An 18,397-nucleotide genomic window follows, 5' to 3' on the forward strand; every position below is an offset into this window, starting at 1 on the left:
CAGATATTCTTAGGCACTTTTGTCTGTAACACCAAATAGACATGAACATTGGCAAGTCTCATACACAAGTCCAAATTACTGGGGTACCACTCTAGTAATGATCAGGCCTGCATGCAGTTGGAATGACCTCCAACCCCTCTGAATGTAATGTCTGTCACTGTGGAATTGCCCTATTTCAAAAATGATTTTTTTTCCAACAAAATATTAAATGCAAAAAATACTGCATATTAATTTGAATATATTTTGATTCTTATTGTTGTACAGTCAGACCTCGTTACAGCGACTGTCGTTACTACAACATTTACACCATCCGACCATAAATTGTCGGGAACAAACATACATCAATGTTATTCTGTTCATTACATCAGAATGTACACCTTCCGACACTGACAGAGCAAAATAGGAACAAACGTGCATCCGACATCTAAAAACAACTTACCTAATCACAGATGCTGTGGCACATTGGCAATACACACAGCCATTTGGTATATTTGGTATGTGCTATCCTGTCTGTGGGATGGTGCATATAAAAGATCCCTTGCTACTAACTGAAAAACGTAGTGGGTTTTCTCACTAAAACTATAAGTTAAAATTACTAAATATTTGACACCCAATAAACAATGATTAATAAATCAATGTGTTCTAGTGTTGTTGTTAAACAAAACCAATTTTTATACTGACAATTTAGATATAACGACAGTTTCGATATAACGACAGTTTCGATATAACGACAATTTCAATACAATCTGATTAAAATTATCTCTACTGGTCTACCAGTAGATCTAACAGCATTGTGTGGACTCCCATGTCCAAGTGACATTTCATCTATAAATAACAATTTAAATATCAACCAATTACACTTCGCCTTTTATAGCATTATTCGGGAGCATACAAATTCTAAAAATATCAGGCTAGACTATTTATGCAATAGGCGAACTTGTTGGTCTATTTAAACTTTGAAAAAACATGGGGGAAAATGCAGTAATAAACTCTGGATTGTATACTAGTATAAACAGATTTTATGGCTATACCATCACAGGGTTTGTTTCGTCTTGAAACAAATTTTATATAAAATTTTGTATTGAAATTAGTTTCTGGCATACTTCATAATTCACCCGAATCATTTCGTATACCCTTGGCATAATCCCAAATGTTTTCAAATCCTTTTCAAATCACTGGCATAATTTTGCAAGTAAGGTTTTGATTGGTCGAAAGGATGGTCAACTGGACATGAGCTCCAACGGGCTACTGTTAGATCCACATGTAATAGTGGAGCTAATTTTAATTAGACTGATTTCGATACAACAACAAAGTGACCCAGGGACGAATGTGGTCATTGTAACGAGGTCCTGCGACTGTATTCTGTAATGTATTATTATATTTAGATTTCTTTTTCTATAAGGTTGTAAATAGTGCATATTTTGTTTCTTATCTTATGTTTCTCTCATATCCATGTAGAATGGCTGAATTTTAAAATATGAATGTAATGTTTTATTATACAATGTAACACTTAGGTAAATAATATCATACTTGCTTGAGGCTCGCATAATGCAATTCTTATTTCTAAATATGATATTGTTGATATCGAAACACTCTGTATATGTTTATATATGCAACTGTCCTGATAATACCTCAATATTTGTCTAAACTAAAAAAGATGAGTGAATTAACTACATGTACAATGACATCTATAGTCTCTATACCTTGCAATTGCTCAATCTTCATTACTTTTGTGCTGTCACCATTTGGATAAAATGACACATGGCCAGTTATTGAACTGAAGTCGACCTTGCCCATGTTGTTCTTGATTAAATCGCCAATATCCTTATTAGTGTAAGAGAAATCTTCAAGTCCAAATTCTATGAAATGAAATGAAAACAAACCAAAAAAACAACAACAAAAATCAACAATTAGGTTAATATATCTAACTTTAATCAATCCGTGGTATTTTCAACAAAATGTGATGTGACAAGAGTGATAATTGTAACAAACAGTTATTTCTGGCTAAATGTATTCATAAGAAAGTATGAGGCTATAACCTTTCTAATTAAATTATATAATTATGTATGCTGGCATAAAGTGTGATTATGCTTGTTGTTAAGCTATATATACTATATATAGTGCACTGTAACATCTCTAGTCTACTGTACTTATGGTGATTTAACAATTAAAGTAGCTGCTTAGATTTTCCAAATAATTTGCAGACCTGTAATTTACATGGTACCAAAAACAGGACAGCATATACCATTGCATTTTATATACCAGTTGTAGGGAACTATAGTTGGGATGGTGAAAAACCCCAATTTCTCCACTGAGATGGTTTGATCCTATAACTGAAACATGTCAGGCAAGTTGTTCTATCAACTGAGAGGGGCGGGACTTAGCCCAGTGGTAAAGCACATGCCTGATGTACGGTTGGTCTAGAATCAATCTCCGTCAGTGGGCCCAAAGGGCTATTTTTAGTTCTAGCCAGTGCACCTCGACTGGTATATCAAAGGCTGTGGTATGTGCTATCCTGTCTGTGGGATGGTTCATATAAAAGATCCCTTGCTACTAATGGAAAAATTTAGGTTTTTTCTCTAAGACTGTGTCAAAATGACCATATGTCTGACACCCAATAGCTCTAGTGGTGTCATTACACAAAACAAACTTCTGCATGTATCAACTGAGCTAAACTGCATCCAGAACTCAGTACTTTACTAACAAAGTTTTGTAGATTCAATTAAGGATTGTCTGTTATTTCTTTTATGTTCATGTTCACAAAAACAAATCATCCACAAACTGTGTGAATCGGCAAAGCCGTTCTCACATAAGTTTGCGGATGATTTTTTTTGTAAAAGAAATAACAGACAATACTTATAATTAAATTTGAATCATACATGCTAATAATAACATTAAAACGTCATACTTTATTTTTATCCATAAACAATAACGCTCATTAAGACAACTTGCCCATATAAAATGACGTCATCACATGACGTTCCCTGACGACGTAATATTTACGTTCATCGAAAAATGAACAAACTCCCGTTGCTACATCTGGACTAATGGGATGACGTTATGTTGTAATGAATGTAACAGAAATTTAATTATTTGTTTATGTGACAACATGCAATCAATCAATGAATAATTATTTTAAACTGTATTCTAGAGAGTTGTATGGAATTATAAACTGCTATAGTTAGCTTACTTAAACTTCATTAAGATTCTCAAACAAAAGTACCTGTATTTTCAAGATCAGCCATGGTAGCATTGAGTGCCCGGGCAATAGCCCATAATGTGTCATAACCAGTTTGTGCCCATTCATAACCAGGAGGTTCAGTGTAGTTGACCTTCTTATTGTAGTCATCCATGAACTGTTGTAGTGTGAGGCCGTTGTCATCTTGTTCATGGAGGTCAGGTTTTGAAAAAACCTCAACAGCGAAATAGTTGCCAAGGACTGACAATATTTCATTACCAGAACAGTCAGTGTCATTAACATCCCACCACCTGGCTTTAAAAAACCCTGGCAACAGCCAGACAATCCTTGGTCCACCAAATCTAATTTTAAAAGCCTTTGAAAAGAAATAACTAAGTTACATGTCAACAAACTGGAATAGAGTTAGTGTGGTGTTAATAGTCTTATTCAACTTACTGTACTAGAACACAAAAAATGCTATACAACATATGGTACCTCTTCTCCACTGCAGAACTGTCTTCTCCTGTCAGATGTATATCCATATCTGCATATGGGCAGACCATTGTTCTCAATTCTCCAGTCTTCCATTGTGGATACAAAAATATTTGCTCTCACTTTTTTTTTTTTTTTTAACATGAATGTGAACTGTAAATTAAATTTGTTTGTCTTTTGTCTTTACTTATACCAAGAAATATGTTGTTTTGATGGTTGTTTTAAGGTTTAATTATAGTTTCTTTTTGTTTCCATGTCTGACACAGCCTCATCGAGTTCGACTGTGAGGTTGTTTGTTTGTGCTGACAATGGCTGTGCAAAACGGTTGTGAAATGCATAAATCAGAGCATAACCATCAAACATGTAAGGTAAGAAAAAATGTCAGTCTAAAAAATTTCAGTCGACGTAGCATTCCTTTGCCACAAGTATTATCCCAGTTTATCATGCAGAATCAGAGTAACAATGATTTTTTTTTTTTTTATTCAATATTTTATGGAACATGGGGTTACATTAGTTTGTAAGTATGGACTCATTATTGGAGATGGTTGAAGATCCAAAAATAATACATTCAACCAGCTAGGAAATTATAATGCAGCTTGAAGTGGCCTATGATGACATATATACTGAACAAAAAAAGAAACTTCCGATTTGTACATATAGTATTTGTTGTGTTAAAGAATTCATTATGTAATGAAATTATATAGGTAGCCTAGTATTAGCCTTGAGCTGTATTATCAGGATTCATGAATTTTATCGATTAGTTTTGCACTGTTAATCGTTGACAATGTGAAATTCAATTTGCATGTGCATGCATGGTTCGACATGTCCCGTGTAGTATTCGGTCAATTTGTTTTACTTGTCTTACTGACATTGTTGTCAAGTGAACAAAAACGCTTCAAAATCTGTAAAAAATTAAAGTTTTTTACATTGTAGCATTTTTAGTATGCCAAGAATACCCAATAATTTACGTGAACGGGCAATTGGCATGCTTGATGCTGGCATGTCGACAGAAGACGTTGCAAGGCATGATGGGAGTTCTAGTCGAGCAATACGAAATCTTCGCGTAAGATTTCGAACAACAGGAAGCACCAACGACTTGCCACATCGTGGAATGTCTGTGTGTTACAACGCGTGGTCAAGACCGCTATATCATGAACACGCATTTGCGCAATCGATTCCAAACTGCCACTGCTACTGCTGCTAACACATCTGGGCTTCATAATAACCGAATCAGTGGGCAAACTGTTCATAATCGTCTGCGGCAGAACGGTTTACATGCACGTTTTAATGCAACATCATCGTCTAAATCGTCTTAATTGGGCACGTGTACACACTTTTTGGATATGGCGATGTTAGAATACCATTCCTTTTTCAGATGAATCCAGATTTTCTTTACAACGTGGTGATGGCAGGGTGCGCATCTACCGTAGGAGAAATGAACGCTATGCTGACTGTTGTGTTCTTGAACGAGATCGTTTCGGGGGTGGGGGTTGTGTCATGGTCAGGGCAGCTATTGCCCATGGTTATCGTTCATCACTAGTCATCATTGATGGCAATTTAAATGCTCAATGTTACCGCGATGACATTCTCGCTCATCACGTCATTCCTCTGTTCCATAACAATGCCAACATCTCGATTTTTCAGCATGATAATGCAACCTCTCATACAGCTAGAGACACTGTAAATTTTCTTAGGACAAATAACATTGATTTCATTGATGACTGGCCCTCTAAAAGTCCTGATCTCAACCCCATCGAGCATGTCTGGGATAGTCTGGACAGACAATTGAGGCGTCGTCCCAACCCACCTGCTAATGTCAACGAACTTCGTCAAGCGCTCATTCAGGAATTGAACAATATTCCACAGGCAGAAATCAACACTGTAGTCAATTCTATGTGCCTGCGATGCACTGCAGTGGTCAATTCAAGAGGTGGTCATACCCGTTAAGTGTTGTAGTTTTTTTTAACCCCTACCACACTTGGTCAAAATTTCTCCCAGTTTCTGTTAACCTATGGCCATGATTTTTGCACCAAACGATGCATCATGGAACACTCTTTAAACGCATATATAAGAATTATTCCCCCGGTTTGTTTTCATCAAGTTATGTTCAAGCAAAGTTAGCGGAAGTTTCTTATTTTGTTCAGTATATATACACAAATTGTCCTCCAAGAATAAAGCATATTCTCAATGAGTTCTGGTTTAATGCAGACAGACACATAACGTTATTAATGGTTTGCTGTCTTGGTCACCCTAGAGACAAAGATTTAATACCATTTGGGTTGTCATCAATTACTGGGCAAGGCACACTCGACTTGAAACACACTGATGCCACTGATCACAGTGGACATTGTGGATGTCCTGTACCAGTTGATAATTTGTATGGTGATGCAGAATCATTGATAAAGCCAGGAAGGAGAGAAGGCTCTGGAGGTGTTTCAAGAATGTCTCAACTACATTTGAAAGGAGCTCATTTCTAAATATACTTTCTAAGCATTCCATAATTCAACAATGGTCTACCTCCTGCTTAAGGAGGTTTGAAAAATTAATCTGAATGCAGCAAAATAAAGCATATATATGTAAACACATGTACTGCAGTCCAGTGCTGCTATCTATCGATCATAATATGAAACCGGTTAGTTATATAGTAATTGTTCATGTTGAATGAATAGTTTAATCATAGAAACCAAATAAGACATACCATTATAATTGTTGTTAGAATAACAGTGATATTGCCTTCAGTTAAATAATAACATTATATTCAACCCTGCACCCTCCACCCAAAAAACAAACTAAAAAAAAAATAATAAAAAAAATAAAAACAAGAGTACCGGTAAGGAACATGATACGCCCATCAGGAGTTTGATGGAAAACCATATCTCTATTAATGAATATGTTACGGGTATGATTCAATTCTAATTATGTGAATTTTTTGCAATGGGATGCATGAAAAGTTTGTTTTGGACCAACCACCATCCCAAGTTGTTCCTACATGTGAGAATTGACTCTACAATATCTACAATATACAGGCTATTATAATTTGCATTGGTATATAGCAGTTATAAAAAGTAAACCTGTGCATTAGCTGGGAATGTGCATGTTTTTAATCTGTTTTTACCTCTTTTGGAGATTTTTTTTTTGTTTTAAATATTTAACCAATTTCAATTTAGGCTTATAGACAAGTATAATATTTATCTGTAGATGATATTTGTCAAACATTTTAAATCCTCGATATAATTTAACCAAAATTTATTAACGTCAGTGTCACGGGGATTCTATAATTCCCGTAACTGAATAAAACACGATTATCAAAATATCTCTCCTAACTGTATATCTATTAGATCTCTCTGTAACAGGCTGTTAAACCCTAGTATGGCTCGTCTCTAGGTATGATCAGAGATACGATCTTATATAGTATATATTAATATAGCACGTTAGTTCTCTAGAAACACAACAAAAACACAATACACTTTGGAATCTGTATTAATCTACGCTGACAAATGTACAGCCGTAGTAGTAAATTAATAACAGCAATAATAACAACCCAGAACTGATCACTTAATTAGTTAATCTCTAGGTGTCTAGTTACACAATATGCGAATCACTTCACCGTTACACCACACCCACACGTGTGATAATTGAGAAACGCTTACAGGAGAAGTTAATTAATAAAGGAATTACAACACCATTCCTAACTGGTTAATTTTTAATTAACCCTTACTACTCGTTCAGTAACGTGTGATAATTTAGGAACGCTTCTTGGGGAACTTAATTAATAAAGGAATTACAGCTCTATTCCTAACGGGTTAATTTTTAATTAACCCTTAACTAGTCTTTCAGTAATCTGTAACACAATATTAATACTGGTACCTATCACAATAAAGACAATAACCTACAGTTTACCTAGGGTCTTCTAGGATGACTGGCTAAGCTTTATATTACCAAATACTCATATAATGTTAGAACAAGAAGTCTACGATTTACTTCGTCAGATGACCGAAGACACTGTCTAAAGAATATTGGTATAATACAGTACTAAAATATTTAAAGTCACATCAATCACATCAAGGTTATACACAGAGCAGAAATGATATTTACCAAGTCCTAACGGACTACGTTCGTGATCCCCTCGAGCCGTCCTAATTCGTTCTCCTAGATATCTCTAAATTCTAGCTATTTATTATAATTCAGGATTTTGCCTGGGGTTACAAGGCGGTACCTCACGTATCATCTCATATTCTACATCTCCTAGAGTCGGTATATTTCTCTCTGATCGTCAGACTTACTGACGCCATCGTCGCCAAAATCACGGTCGTCGAAACCACACTCGCAGAGGTATTACGTAACAAGTTGCCCACCTGGGCTACGGGCAATAAACTGCACACGGCCCTCTAACACAATTAAAATCGCCACAGGCGAAACAAATTAAAGAGCATGTACCGTGACAGTCAGTTTTGATTCATTAGAAATTCTGTAAAATGCTATTCATAGTAATGAGAACATGATTTTCCTGCTAGGGTGGCATGAAATCTCGCACACCGCGATGCATGCTTGTAATACATGGTAATAGTAGCTGCACAGGTACCTTCACATGAGTAAGATGAGGCTATGTACAGGTATGCTTCGACAATCACAAAGTTAATATTAGTGGTCATTTTATCCGACACTAGGTACAGTCGTTGGACTAACATCAGTCCGACAGAACCTATACAAGTGTCGAACTCCGCGGAGAATCCGTAATCAGCCGCCTTATTCTGACTGGCTTGGAATAGCATTGAGTGATATTTTCATGACACCCATCTATAATTTGTTTAACATATTTTGTTTTCATCAGTGTCATTAAATTGCATGGGTATATAATATAATATTCTAAGAAACTACCCATAAAGGTTCTGTGATGTGCTTCAAGCATCGAATATCGTGATGTCAGGACTTTGAGAATTTCAACAAACTACCTGTACCTTAAATTGTAAATGTCAGTGGCGTGCAAACACAGGTAGCATTTTATAACGAAAGTACACAGATACATTGTATCTTTTGCATATGGGCAATGTAGGCTTATTTTCTTCCAAAACAGTGATACTTTTATTTTTAAAGATTTTCTGATGAATGATTACAGCTTTTGCACGAATGATCCGTCATTTATGTTGATATTGGTTTTGCATAATCGACAGATGAACGACAAAATCATTCATGCCAAATTTTATGCCCTTAATGTTCAAACTTTCCTGACTCCCCGACACAGATATATCAACCTGGCTCCTTGACTATATATATTTAACAACATCATACAGTGATTATTTCCTTCCCTCCCTAACACTCCATTTGTAATAAACTTATTGAAGTCATCCCCTGTACTAAATATTAGGAATACTAATGAAAGAGACATTGAGAAACGTATGTACTTATACTAATTTAATGTTAAAATAAATAAAACATTTAATTGTTTTTGTATAGTTTTTAAAGCTTCACATGATGAAGATATATAAAACTGAAACACTAATTTGATCAATGTATTGGTATTGATTATATTCTTGAGAATCCCCTTTTTTGTATTTGAAACATTATTTTTTCCCCAATTCACCAAAAAGTGACCGGCCCTTAAAAAATGGTCTAGATTATATACCCTGCAGGCAGTGTGGTTGGAAGGACTTTTCCCACAACTCTTGTCTTGCATGATTTACTCAAATCTTTGCAATCCACGGTTTAGAGGCCTTCCATTTTGCTGAAATGGGACGTCTTTCTGTTTTTCCATGTGCTCATTAAGGGTCCACCTTATGAGCCATTGCAGTTTGCCACTCTTCGACTTTTGACTTGGAAGACACTTTTCCTTGTCTTGCGGCTTGCCACCGAATTGGCGAGATTCATGCTTTCTTGCATGATTTGGTTGATTATATAACACTAATGGTTCAGTTATGTTATGGACTGATTCCATCTTTGTGGCAAAGAATCAGACGCCAGGAGAGGAGTTTGCTCCGGCAATCATTCAAAGTTTGTATCATACTTTGCCTTCAGGTAATTCTGACCGACTCCTTTGTCCGGTCAGGGCATTAAAGTATTATCTGCATCATATTAAACTTCTTTGTGGTGGGAAGAAGAGGCTGTTTATCTCTTATACTAAACAGCCAGGAGACATTACTAAGAATGCTTTGTCTCAATGGATTGTTGCAACCATCAAACTGGTGTATGAGATGACAGGAGATCATGTTCTACGGAACTTTTCTGTTCGGCCTCATGAGATTCGTGGGATCTCAGCTTCCCTGAATTTTCATGATTCCTTGGACATTATCAAGGTGATGAATGCAGGAGTCTGGAAGGGTCGACATATGTTCAACCTCTTCTATTTTCAAGACATGGCAGTGCAGGCATATTCAGTCGATGATTGCTGGTCAGCAGGTTGTTTCCGTATGAATTAAGAGCCATGAGATGAGGGAGACCTATTCTGGTAGGCAGCTCGTACAGGCCGCGTACATGTCAGGGAATGCTTGAGCCACCTTTTCGGGAAAGAGGGTGGTTCCTGTCTGGGGCAGTCTAGTGCTTTTTCTTTCACTTGTTAGATGGTTTTGCCTCACATAGGGGTGGAAGATGTTTTGTCAATTCGGTTATTGATAATTTTAACCGTCACTTAGACCTTTATACCTCGTATGTCTTAGGTTGTCCTATACCTTGTCATTAATTGAGATGATTCACATTTGTCGAATGAGTAAGTCCATGTTCTTCTTACCTAGAGCTCATTCCATTAATGTTGAATTCATGTGCTCTATACAGTGTTAAATCATGTCCGTTATAGCATGGTTGTACAGTACAGTACAGTAAGCTGAATAACACTATTAGAAAATTTGTGTCTAATTTTCATTATTCATACTAGCACAACAACAGTAACCTCCCACCCGTCCCTATAGGAGGTCTTCCCTTGATTCGATCATTACAGACTTTGAATCAAGGACAATGGTCTGGCCATGCATGGATAAGGATATACATCCGGCAGGGGAAGACAATTCTGCAATGGAGGAGATGACTCAGGTTGTATGGATAATAATAAGAATTAAAAAAGTAAATGTCTAAATATCACAAAATATTCTGATAATTGTGCTAGGCATGGAAACTTCAAAAATAACGTTTGTTTAAGAATACTTAAACAAAGATTACTTTCCATCTTAACATCAAAGTACACTGGTGTCTAACATGGTTATTTGTCCCAGATTTCTACCAAATAAACATTGTGAAAGTACTGCTAAAAAAATATACAGTAGAATCTCATTGACTCGACCTCGGTAGGGTCGAACACACTGCAAAGCTCGAACCAAAAATGAAGTCCTGAGTTTTTTGTTCGGTAAACCCTTATATTAACTGGTGATGGGTTTAACATGTCCAGGGTCGACTATAAGCCTTCGCTCAAACAAAATTATTGGTCCCATCTGTGTTAATGGCTATATTTCCCTCCAACTTGTGATCCATCAAATATCAAATGGCAAACTACCAAACCAGACTAACAATTGTTGCACAGTTGGACATTACAACCTTCAGATTAATTATTTAGGTAGAACAAACTATAGATGAATTGGGGAATCACAACAATAGCCATGCAATCCTTTTGTTACCACACTTGTGACATTGTTTGTTAAGCGGCTGTCGGTAATGATTTTTCAAGTACAGCTCATGAACCATAATACCAATCAAATTATTAATGCACAAACGGGCCTCAGTATAAAGCATTACTTTGAACACGACTACATTTCTGGAAAGTAGACCATGCTGGGGTTTTTTGTTGTTGAAATATTCAAATTGTTTAGTAATAAATTCAGGTAAATACAGATTACAAATTTGCCATTTATTTATTTTATTTCAGTGCACTTACATGTACTACATAATTTGTATCTAATTCAGCTTTCTAACTGATGTTACGGAAATGGTTCAGTCAAACTACCCGATGGGTCGAACACTTTGTCGAGCACCAACAGGGTTCGAGCCAACAGGATTCAACTGTATGTCCTTTATAAGGCTCAACAAATTTCCACGGAGGATGTAATATGAATATGCCATTTTTGTGATGGTGATAATGTAATCCATGTTTCAGCTAGGCATTTGTGGACGTTATCACTCTATATATTATAGAGTCTATCATCATTTTAACAGGAAGAGTGGTGCAAAAGTGTTTTCAAAACCTGTGGACATCCTCAGGTGTTATTACCCTCTCAAAGACTGCATCATATCCAGTGATATATTCAGAGGTATATCAATCTGGAACCATCCTTACAATAAAAGTTTGCTTCTACCATGTTCTCATTATCCCAGGATCAACGTCTACTTTGTAAAAAAGTATTAAAACCCCATGAAAGTCGAACTTTGTAACTCTACATGATAAAGGTATATTAAGTTTCAACTCAGTATCTTGATACATATTGCAAAGAAAAGTCTGAAAAACTGTTATGGTTGTAATATACATGTATCAAATTTCATAGGCATATTAACTGTCAAAAATGGGCAAATCCCCATCAAAGTCAAACTTGATCTGTAACTCTAAATGACAAAGTAACATACAAAATTCCAGTTCAGTGTCCTGAGGCATTACGAATAAAGATCAGGATAACAATATACAGGATGACTGTGATATAGCCTATGTTCAAGGGTAATAACTCTTGTCAAAAATGGGCAAAAAGTCATGAAACTCAAATCTTATCTTTTAACTGGACACGATAAAACTATATACAAAATTTTAGTCCAATATCTTTGCTTACCAGAATAATAGAATCTATCACTGTTGTGAGGTATAGATACGGCAATTCCAACCCGAGGGACAAAATATTTTTTGTGATGTCCAAGGTTTACCGAGGCCCTTACAAAAACATTTTGTCCCGAGGGTTGGAATTGCCTTATCTATATCTCACAACAGTGATTGATTCTTTTTCTTGCCCATTTAATTACAGTAACAAAACATCTACAAACAATGAAACTCATTTAATCATACGCTGAAAAATATAGTCCAACTGATGCAATGACATAAAAATGCAACAACTTAACAATAAAAATAAAGTTGAAAATATTAATTTCTTTAAATATTTTTTAAACAATGATACAAAGTGAAACGGCAAACAGAATTTTGAAAACCATGAATTATGAAGTCAATCGTCGTAAACCACAAGTTATGACGTCACGCGTATGTAGAAATCGTCTAGCCCTCGGGTCAGACAGATTTTTCTCCCACCCTTAGCCATGCAAGACAGGTGTATTCCATGATGTCAGCCCATAACACGAGAAATGCTTTTTATATTTCATAAAAACAAGAAAACCTGCTGTCATAATGAAATTATACTATCATTTTCAGTTTATACCGACAACAAATTATGTACCCGAGGGTGGAATAGCCCTGTCCCACATGGATACTAATGAAGGGTTCTTTTAATTTAACCCAAAGGTCAGACAGATTTTTCTAGCACAATGCAAAAGCTGGATAACCCTGTCCAGTGGGCAAGAAAACAATATGTGATATATTTCCTACATGTATGTTCAAGGGCCATAACTTTGTATACAAGAGTACCAGTGTGCAACATGATAAGCCCGTCAGGAGTTTGTTGGAAAACCATAGATATTAATGAATATGTTATATAACGGGTATGATTCAATTCTAATTATGTGAATATAGACAAATTATTTGATTTATTTGTATCACAGTGACCTAGTAATTGTGACACACCACCATCCCAGGGGCGAGACGTAGCCCAGTGGTAAGGTGCTCGGTTGATGCACAGTCGGTTTGGAATCGATCCCCGTTGGTGGACCCATTGAGCTATTTCTTGCTCCAGCCAATGCACCACGACTGGTACATCAAAGGCTATGGTATGTGTTATCCTGTCTATGGGATGGTTCATATAAAAGATCCCTTGCTGCTAATTGAAAAGAGTAGCCCATGATGTGGCGACAGCGGATTTCCTCCCTCAATATCTGTGTGGTTTTAAATTTAACCATATGTCCAAAGCCATATAACCATAAATAAAAATGTGTTGAGTGTTAATAAAACATTTCCTTCTTCACCACCATCCCAAGTTGTTCCTACACATGTACATGTGAGGTTTGACGGTCCTGTATGCATCTGTATGCAAGATATAGTCCGGACAAGAAAAAGTTAACAGACGGACGGACAACGCAATACCATAATACGACACATCATAGACAGGCGTATAAATATAATAAGCTCAAGTTGTAGGATCAGCTGAAATAATGTTTTTGATCAATCTTGAAATTATGCAGCTTACATACATCTTGAATTTAGTAGAAAATTGCAGTAATGTGCATGCTAACTAACTATTGTTGTTTTCTATCCTTTTAGTATATATAGTATGTAACCATTGTTTTGTTTTTAATTAATCACAGACAAAACAATCTGACACAAGCTTTTAGGAACAGTTTGTTGTACATCTCTTTAAATTTAGCGTCATGTAATATTAGTGTCTTGTATGACCTCGCTAACATTTTATGCTCGCTAACATTTCCTGATTTACAGTATTTAAAAATCACCAGGGGCGGGTCATAGCTCAGTGGCATTTCTCGTCCTAGCCAGTATTTTAAATCCCTTGAATGTAGTTAACAATATATATGTTGTGACATACGTTGCTCACTTTTTAAAATTATTAACCTATTTACAGTGTTGTACGTACCCATATATTTTTTAAATTTTATTATTTTTTCAAGCATGGCACAAAGAAAAAAGTGAGTTTTACTGAAATAAGTGACTATATTTACTTAATTTTACAAAATCCGTTCCAGGATAAAAAGAAATGGATAACAATAGCTGTGAATGTGTCCATTGAAGAATTTGTCATTGATAGCAGAAGGACAAGAGAGAGGACAGATGTCCTAATAGAAAAATTTAAACAGAAGGAGAATGTATCTAAAAAAAAGGTAATTATATATGTGTATGTCTATGTAATTCATTTAAATTCACTATAACACTCTCTTTCCAGTGCCTATAAATAATGGTTTAAAATTTAAAATAAGAAATATTCCGAATTAAAATAGCTATGCAATAACTATAGTGCTTTATTTTGGCAGGCTAGTGGAATTTACAAACCCCCTGTGGCTAGTGACTTTTAAAAAAAATTGTCATATTTGACAAAGGCATGACCTAAATATTTACTTCTGGGAACGTGCCCCCCCTCCCCCCCCTTCCAAAAAAAAGATGGGGTAGGTTGGCAAATGTCATGTGTGTACTGTTTTAACAGATGTATTAATAAAATAACATTAAAAGAAAAAATAATTCATTTAAAAATATTAATAATAAAAATAATTAGAGTCTTCTAAACAGGGTAAAGTTCCCTGAAGGGGCGAGATTTAGCTCAGTCAGTTGAGTGCTTGCCTGAGGTGCGTGCGTCGCAGGATTGAACTACCTCAGTGGATCCATTCAACTGATTTAGTTTTTTCTAATTCCAACCAGTGCACCCTAACCGGTCAAAGGCCATGGTATGTGCTTTCCTTTCTGTGGAAAAGTGCATATAAAAGAATTTTGCTGCTAATGGAAAAATGTAGCAGGTTTCCTCTGATGACTAAGTGTCATAATTAACAAATGTTTGACATCCAACATCCAGTGATTAATCAATGTGGTGTCATTAAACAAAACAGACTTTAAGTTTAATGTTTTAAGTTCCCTGAAACATGTTTTTAAAAGCCTTTTTGGGTGCATTTGTTTTTAAATTACCGGTACTGTCAAGTAGTTTCAACTTTGATTGTACATAGCAACATATTTAAAAAAAAGGGTAAAACTTGATATTTGCAGATGACGACAGTGACAGAGATGACACCCCAACAAAAAAGACAAGAGGGAATACTGATATATTAATATATCTTAAGGAAAAGAATGCAAAAAATGGAACTGCAACAAGAGGAACTGGAAATCAAAATAGAAAAATTAAAAGTCAGTAAAGAGAAATTTGATATAGAAAGGCAGGAACGTTTGCAAAAACTGGAATCTAGATAAGTTTCAGTCGATGTTGATGATGGAACTCATAAAGCAATTGAAAAGATTAGTCAACATTTTATTACATCTTAATTACAAATAAAGTTATGCTTGCCAAACGTTGAAATTATTTTGATCTAGTATATATTATTAATAATTTCAGTTAATTTATAAAATATTTGAAGTTCAAGATATTGTTCAAGTGTTGGTGAGCTGACTCCAAAGAATGTAGTTGTTTCACTGCCATACAAACAAGTGTCGCAATTAGTGAAGAGAGCTGCTGTTATGTAATACTTTCCTACTGGAGGAAGGTAGAGTTTAAGACTTTTTTTGTAATCCAAGAACTCATACTGCGAAATTATTTTACCAAATATCCATTCAACAGAAACATGAACCTCTGATATAGCTTTGTTGAATCGTTGCTCTTCTGCAATCAAATTACCACCTCGAAAAGGAGCCAATATTAAATGAAGTTTTAGAGGATCGGCTTGGTCACTGTAAATGCAGTAAATATCACCATCAATTGTCATATGTTTTTCGAGTTCTGGTATTAATACCTGCATCATGTCGTTTTCCTTCTATAGGACCATATAGATTTGCTATCATACCACTGAGAGTTATAACGCTTTGAAACTTAAGACCATGAACTCTTTTGTGACCATTGTACATTAGCAAAGCAATCTAAACCTCTCTAATATTATACAAATATAATAACAATATTCAAAACATACTGTTAATAAATAGAGTGTACTACATGAGCTAGTGGCCATTAATTGTATGGTTACCATTTATCTTATGAGTTGTTTTAAAACTAAATGGTATAAATGTAGTATTTATTTCTTACAAATCCTTAAAAAACCAACTAGGTTTTAACTAAAACTTATTTACAGCCCTTGTGCTTGTAGCTAACTTACACGTCAAAGACTAATCAGTGTTAGGTTAACCAGGTTAACATCATGAACAATCCATTTCGATTGTGGTTTTTTTTTCATTTGATGGTATATGGCTGTTGCAACCTGGTCATCACCTAGGAGCAGCATTGTCATCACATGTATGTATGTTATCAGTATGTGTTATAAATAACGAATGCAGCAAGGTGTTCTCACCAATGGGTGTGTAAGAAAAGTAAAAATGAAACCTAGTTAATTTCACCTCACAGCAATCTGATTTAAATAAGACTATAAAATGTCTGTTAGTATGGCCAAGCCAAGTATAATGTCGTTTCTTGTTATTCACTAACAGTTTAACCAATGCTTATTTAACAAAGGAAAATAATATTTGTTTAACAGCTCCTTAGTGCATTAAAAAAAAAAGAGGCTATTTGGTTTCAGATAGCTTTACATGTATTAATTCTGAACTTTGGTCAAGGCAGAGTAAGTATTAAAGTATTCACTAATTCTAATAGAAAAGGGGAATTTTCACATTTTAAAGCAGGACATTACATACCACAATCTTTGATATCAGTGATGAAGCACTGGTTGGTTTGAAAAAAAAAGCTAATTTTTTTTAAAACCTCCAAAGACAAACTTTAGGCAGACACTCTACCAGAGAGCTATATCCGTCAAGTTGTGGCTCAGTAAAGTGCCAGAATTGTGTCAGCAGTCTTTTGAATGGCCCAATTAAAGGTAATTATGACACAGGATAACACTGAAATTTGGCTAGATCTGATAACTGGGACTGCCAGGGTTCAGGAACAGTAAGATATGATTTCAATTATACTGACCTCACAGAAAACCTGTCTACCTATGTCCATGTAAAAGCCACCAATGATAATTCTTGCATCAAATTTCTGTAAAAGAGAATATGTGATATTATCCAATAACTTACCCATGATATCCATGTCATAAACCCATGTGATAATTTAGTGTATTAACCCGGTTAATAATGGAATGCAAATTTAAAGGTATATGCAAATTTTTACGGTCTCTAGTTGTTGTCAATGGGTCATTTGTTTACAAACCAACAAGATCTGTATACCTAAGTGTAACATTTTCATAAGATTTAGTTAAAATGTGTGATGTCAAACTAATTTGTACTAATCAAGATGACGTCATATATTACTGATGGAGATGGCTTAATTTAGTTCTGTAATTTATTAAATATTGAATGAAAATGTTGTTTTAGAAGTGTTATATAGGACAAATAAAATTCGTTACTCGTGTTTTTTAATATGTAAAATATCAACCTCTTCTAGTTAATTGGTATTTGTCTCGGCAGAGCCTCGACAAATACTGATAAACATAGACTCGGTTGATATTTTCCATATTAAAAATCACTCGTGACGAATCCTCTATTTATTTTGCAGACTGTTGTCTCAGTCTCACTTTTCATTACATATTTTACTAACAAAATTAAACATCCTTTTTTGGGGGAGAAAATTTATAATAATGTGTTAATTATACTCAACAGCAGTATAACAAAACAATATAAATATTTTACAGTGTGCAGTAGAAGCCGTATCATATTCAGTATCTCTATACAAAAATGACTCCAAAGGAAGCTATAATTATGGGGCCAATATATAACTCCTTGTCAGATGCTTTGTCTACATAAAAGAGTTGTTCTTGACTTGTGTATAGGACATACTGCCACTGCATTCCAGGACAGTTGCCTAAAACCTTTCTACAGCATATGTAAACAAAGGGATGTTTGAATGTGTACACAGATATGCAGAGAAAACTATTTCAAGCAAGTAACTGAGTATTTTACAGGCATATGCTTAACATACTTTGAGGTGGCAAATTAAGTATCAAGAAAAAAGCCCTTAATAGGGCACTCCA

General features: G+C 35.2%; 2 protein-coding genes across 3 annotated transcripts in view; both read right to left on the reverse strand.

Moving 5' to 3' along the window:
* The window catches only part of LOC121369987 (gamma-aminobutyric acid type B receptor subunit 2-like), a 39,089-nt gene extending 35,323 nt beyond the window's left edge, over positions 1–3,766 (reverse strand). The window contains exons 1-3 of the mRNA XM_041495069.1: positions 3,674–3,766; positions 3,224–3,554; positions 1,704–1,859 (exon numbers count right to left, since the gene is read on the reverse strand). Of these exons, the coding sequence (XP_041351003.1) occupies positions 1,704–1,859; positions 3,224–3,554; positions 3,674–3,766 (580 nt within the window). The remainder of the gene's footprint in view (positions 1–1,703; positions 1,860–3,223; positions 3,555–3,673) is intronic.
* A 13,530-nt stretch (positions 3,767–17,296) lies between these two features.
* Positions 17,297–18,397, reverse strand: part of LOC121372665 (gamma-aminobutyric acid type B receptor subunit 1-like) — a 31,584-nt gene continuing 30,483 nt past the window's right edge. For both annotated transcript variants that reach the window (XM_041499109.1, XM_041499110.1), the window contains exon 6: positions 17,297–17,406. In XM_041499109.1, the coding sequence (XP_041355043.1) occupies positions 17,305–17,406 (102 nt within the window). In that variant the 3' untranslated portion in view covers positions 17,297–17,304. The remainder of the gene's footprint in view (positions 17,407–18,397) is intronic.

This window comes from Gigantopelta aegis, chromosome 4, assembly GCF_016097555.1.
Source record: "Gigantopelta aegis isolate Gae_Host chromosome 4, Gae_host_genome, whole genome shotgun sequence".
Lineage (NCBI taxonomy): Eukaryota > Metazoa > Mollusca > Gastropoda > Neomphalida > Peltospiridae > Gigantopelta > Gigantopelta aegis.